This window comes from Psammomys obesus, unplaced genomic scaffold (genome assembly GCF_907164565.1).
Source record: "Psammomys obesus unplaced genomic scaffold, mPsaObe1.curated_primary_1811, whole genome shotgun sequence".
NCBI lineage: Eukaryota > Metazoa > Chordata > Mammalia > Rodentia > Muridae > Psammomys > Psammomys obesus.
In genome coordinates, this window is record NW_026596046.1 from 3,371,837 (window position 1) to 3,376,134 (window position 4,298).

Below are 4,298 nucleotides of genomic sequence, written 5' to 3' on the forward strand. Positions count from 1 at the left end.
ATAGATAGATAGATAGATAGATAGATAGATAGATAGATAGATAGATATATGTGTGTGTGTGTGTGTGTGTGTGTGTGTGTGTGTGTCTGTGTGTGTGCGCGCGCAGGGGTATGGTACCTGCAGAAGCCAGAGGCATCAGATCCTCCTGGAGCTGGAGTAGTGGTTATGTACTGTCTGATGTGGGTGTTGGGAATTGAACATGGGTCCTCTGCAAGAGCAGTATGTGGCCTTAACTGCTGAGCTCTCTCTAGCCCAACACCAAAAACAGGAAAAAAAAATAGCTTTGACTCATGCCTCCTCTTGATCCAATTTTCTTACCATCGGTGCTAACATAATCAACTCATAGATAGGCAATGCAACTTCGCTCTGAATATGTATAATTACTGGAAACACAGAATTAGAGAAGATACTAAAAAAGCTCCTGGCCCAGGACTGGTGGCTGCTTTTGCTTTCTGTCTCCAGGGTAACAATGCATGCCTGTTTTGATGGTCCTAATGGACTTGCAATTTTTTTTATCCAAAAACCCACCCATACTTTTCTTAATTAAGGTAGAATAATATGTCACGTGTGTGCTGCATGTTCTTTATGACTCTCATTAAAGGGCTTCACTGTTCCCCCAGGTTTTCACTACAGCAAGAATGCAAACAGCTTCAGTTTTAGAGAGTTCTGGGCACTTCCAGAAGTGGGGATTGCTTCATCTAACAGTATCAACATGGATTCTAGAAAGACAGCCCTAAAATGGCAGGGTGCTTTGTAAGATGCCAGCCAACAATCTGGCTTGTGGTCTGGCCAAGGTCCACTTCTCATCCCTAAGTCATTATTCACTAGAGTTTAGAACCAACTAGAAACTATGGTGATTGTAAAACTAAAAAGCAAGTTCAACACGGTAAGAAGGGACAAGATCCACGTAAGAGCGAATCACATCCTATGAAAGGGTCCCTCACGTTCAGTGACAGCGACCACAGGGACCTGGAAATCCCAAATGCAATACTGGTCCTGAGAGAAGAGAACGAAATCCCGAGGTGTACAGTTGACCCTCTGTGAGCGTGAGTTCTACATCCATTGTTCTATTGGTTTAATGTGGTTCCGACAGAATCCCAGCAGTAGATTTTGAAGGTAGAGATGACTCATTCTGAAATGCAGGTGGAAAAGCACAGGCCTCAGGACTGAACCACCTTGCACTGAAGAAGGTGGGGATGATATACTTGCAGATGTTTTAATCACCCAAGGACTGCTTTCATGAACAGTATGGCACTGGGAGAGCATTACACAGATTAAGGGGACAGAATAGAGAACCCAGAGACAGAGCCACATAATTATATCCAGCTGACTGGGTTTTTGTTTTATTTTTTTTTCAGTATGGGAGTTGAACCCCTGGCTTCACATGTAACAGGCATGTTCTCTACTACTGAGCTACACCCTGTGCAAGGAGAAAAATAGGGACAGAGTAGGAAGAGAGGGAGAGAAGAAACAGGAAAAAGAGACATCCTTTTATCAGTGCCTCAGAGAGAAAGAGAGAGAGAGAGAGGTCTGATTACCTGGTGTGCTGAAGTCGGCAGCAGTGTTTGGGTCCCCGGAACTGGAGTCAATCACCTGGTGATCAACACTTGCAACCTACAGCAAGAAAAAAAGCATCACTCTTGCCCAGGAGAACACTCGGGTAGCCGCCAGCAACACAGCCAGTCCTCTGGGTCCTCAAACTCCTTTGATTCAATCAACCCAGATTCCCAATTACCAGGGCAAAACTTCCCAGAAAGTTCCAAAAGGTGAAATAGGAGTCTCTGTGCACCACCTACTATGCTGAGTTTTGGGGTGCATCCGGTTAGGCTTAAAGTAGAGGGAAGGACTGTGTAGATTCTGTGCAAACAGCACTCTGGTTTATGTAAGGGGCCTGAGCATCCATGGGCTTTTTATCTGGGTGGTGGCGGGGGGGGGGGGGGGGGGGGTGTGGAACATCCTGGAACAGAGCTTCTCAAGAAAAACTGTGTAGGTTGGCTTCAAGGCTCATATGGAGAGAAGGACTTGAGACACACAGACACACACACACACACACACACACACACACACACACATTCCTCTCTTCTCACGGGTTACGGGGTGGGCTGTGAGAATTGAGAGCTCACGTCATCATTGCTAAGCTCAAAGCCCGTTTCCCTGGCCTTCTGCAGTTACAGCACCTTCCAGGGCCCTGGAACACTCTGAATATACTCACCTTCCACCAGGGCACTATATGGAACCAAGACAGGTGTGTGGGATAATTTTATGTCAACTTGACACAGGCTAAGGACATCTGAGTAGAGGGAACCCAGATTGGGAAAATACCTCCATAAGATTGGGCTGTAGGCAAGCCTGTAGAGAATTTTTTTTTTTTTTAAACTAGTGATCGAAGTGGGAGAACCCAGCCTATTATGGGTGGTGCCATCCTTGGGCTGGTCCTGGGTTCTACAAGAAAGCAAGCTAAACAAGCCATGAGGAGCAAGCCAGGAAGTAGCATCCTTCCATGGCTTCTGCATCGGCTCCTGCCCCCAGGTTCCTCCCCTGCTTGAGTCACTGTCTTGACTTCTTTTGATGAAAAACAGTGAGTGATATGGAAGCCAAATAAACTTGCTTTTGGCCATGGTGTTTCATCACAGCCATATAAACCCTAAGACAAAAGGCCATAGAGGATTCTTCATTGCCATGGTAGGGCATAGGACAGCCAGCCCCTTCGCCCCACCCCTTTCCAACTACCTTCTTTTACTCTTTTTTCTTGTGGCTCCAGGAAGAATAAATCCATGGGACAAATGGCTGTGAGACCTGATTACTTCACAGCAGCATGGCTAGGGGATGGGATGAGTACTGGGTAAGCGATTGCATCCCGAGTGAACTGGCAGCCTCTCCTTGACCTGCTCGTAGGCCACTCTCCCGCCTGAGCTCTGGGTAAGAGTCCAGGTGCCCACAGGGTGGGGTGCCAATGTGTCAATGATGATGTCACATTAAGAGCCGCCCTGACTTGGTGGAGTGTGGACTTGGGGAGTTCTCCTCATGCTCAGCTCATGCAGACTCATCTTGGAGTGCCTCTGATGTGGGGAGACGTCAGGAAACAGGACACAGAGGGCCAACCCCCCTGGCCTCCTGTCCCATCTAACTGTGCCTGTGCTGTGTGCCTGCTGCAGTTTCTACCACAACAGGCATAACTCTTCCACCGCTGCTCCAGGCATCTGGCACAGGCCCTGGCCTTGAAACTATCCTGTCCTCACTACACCTCTGCCAGCTCAGAAAACAATATATGGCTTCTTGTGTTATTTCAGAATTGCATTGGGGACACACTGGCAAGTAATGAGCTCTAGAGGAGACTGGGGAAGGTGAGGCAAGCCCCTGCGGCTTGGTCCAATTCCAGCTCAGGTAATTACATTCCTGCCTCCCATGCCGCCCGCCACTTCAATCAGATAGCTGGTATTCCTCATCTCTGCTCTGCAAACCGTGCTGAAAGAAGTTAGGGCAGGTGGCTTCAGATGGGACGCCAACACAAAGGGTGTTGCAGGGATGGCCAAGTGGGGTGCTGAGGAGAGCCGGAAATCAAGCTAAGGCAGGGAGGACAGCAGCCTCATGCTGCTTTTCATCCCACGGATATGATTTGGAGCAACAATTTACATGCTATTCTTCTTCCTGAGCCCTCGAGTCCTGCTGGGGAAGGACCCAAGGGTGAGAGAAGTCACGCCACCATCGCCACCATCAGTGTCTCCATGCCCTTTCCCTACTGTATTCACTGTGTGCTCATAACCAATTCCGAAAATGCCAGCTAGGATGCCTCCACTAAACAACAAAAAAAGATACTGCCCAAAGGGCTATTTCATTCCAGAACTCTCTTCCCATATCTAATCCCCACACCTATATATGAGACGCAGGCATATGTAGAGAGAGAAGGAGGAGGGGGAGGGAAAGAGGCAACTTAGGAACCTGCTGCCTGAAAAAGAAAGCTCCAGCAATAAAGAAATATAAATAAAACACGAGAAATAAAATCCACAGAGGGACAAGGTCAAGAGGAAATTGTATTTGCTTCATATTCTGCAGGGTATCGCTCACTTCCCTCTGGCTCCCTTATTCAAGCACCAGAAAATGTGGTTTGGAAAAGAGATGGCTCCTGGGAGTGTATCTATCACTTCTGAGTAGAGTGTTAGGGGTTTAATTTGAATCTGATGGCAGAGGCCTCCTCAGTGCACAAAGTTCACAGCACAGCAGAGCCAGTAAAGAGAGTGGGAAGGGAGGACATCTGTGGGGAGGGGGGCTGTCTGTGGGGAGGGAGGATCTCTGTGGGG

General features: G+C 48.1%; 1 protein-coding gene across 1 annotated transcript in view; it reads right to left on the minus strand.

The window, feature by feature from the left end:
- Entrep2 (endosomal transmembrane epsin interactor 2) overlaps positions 1-4,298 on the minus strand; it is a 401,477-nt gene that overhangs the window by 8,478 nt on the left and 388,701 nt on the right. Inside the window, exon 8 of the mRNA XM_055623385.1 lies at positions 1,539-1,614. Coding sequence (XP_055479360.1) covers positions 1,539-1,614 — 76 coding nt within the window. The remainder of the gene's footprint in view (positions 1-1,538; positions 1,615-4,298) is intronic.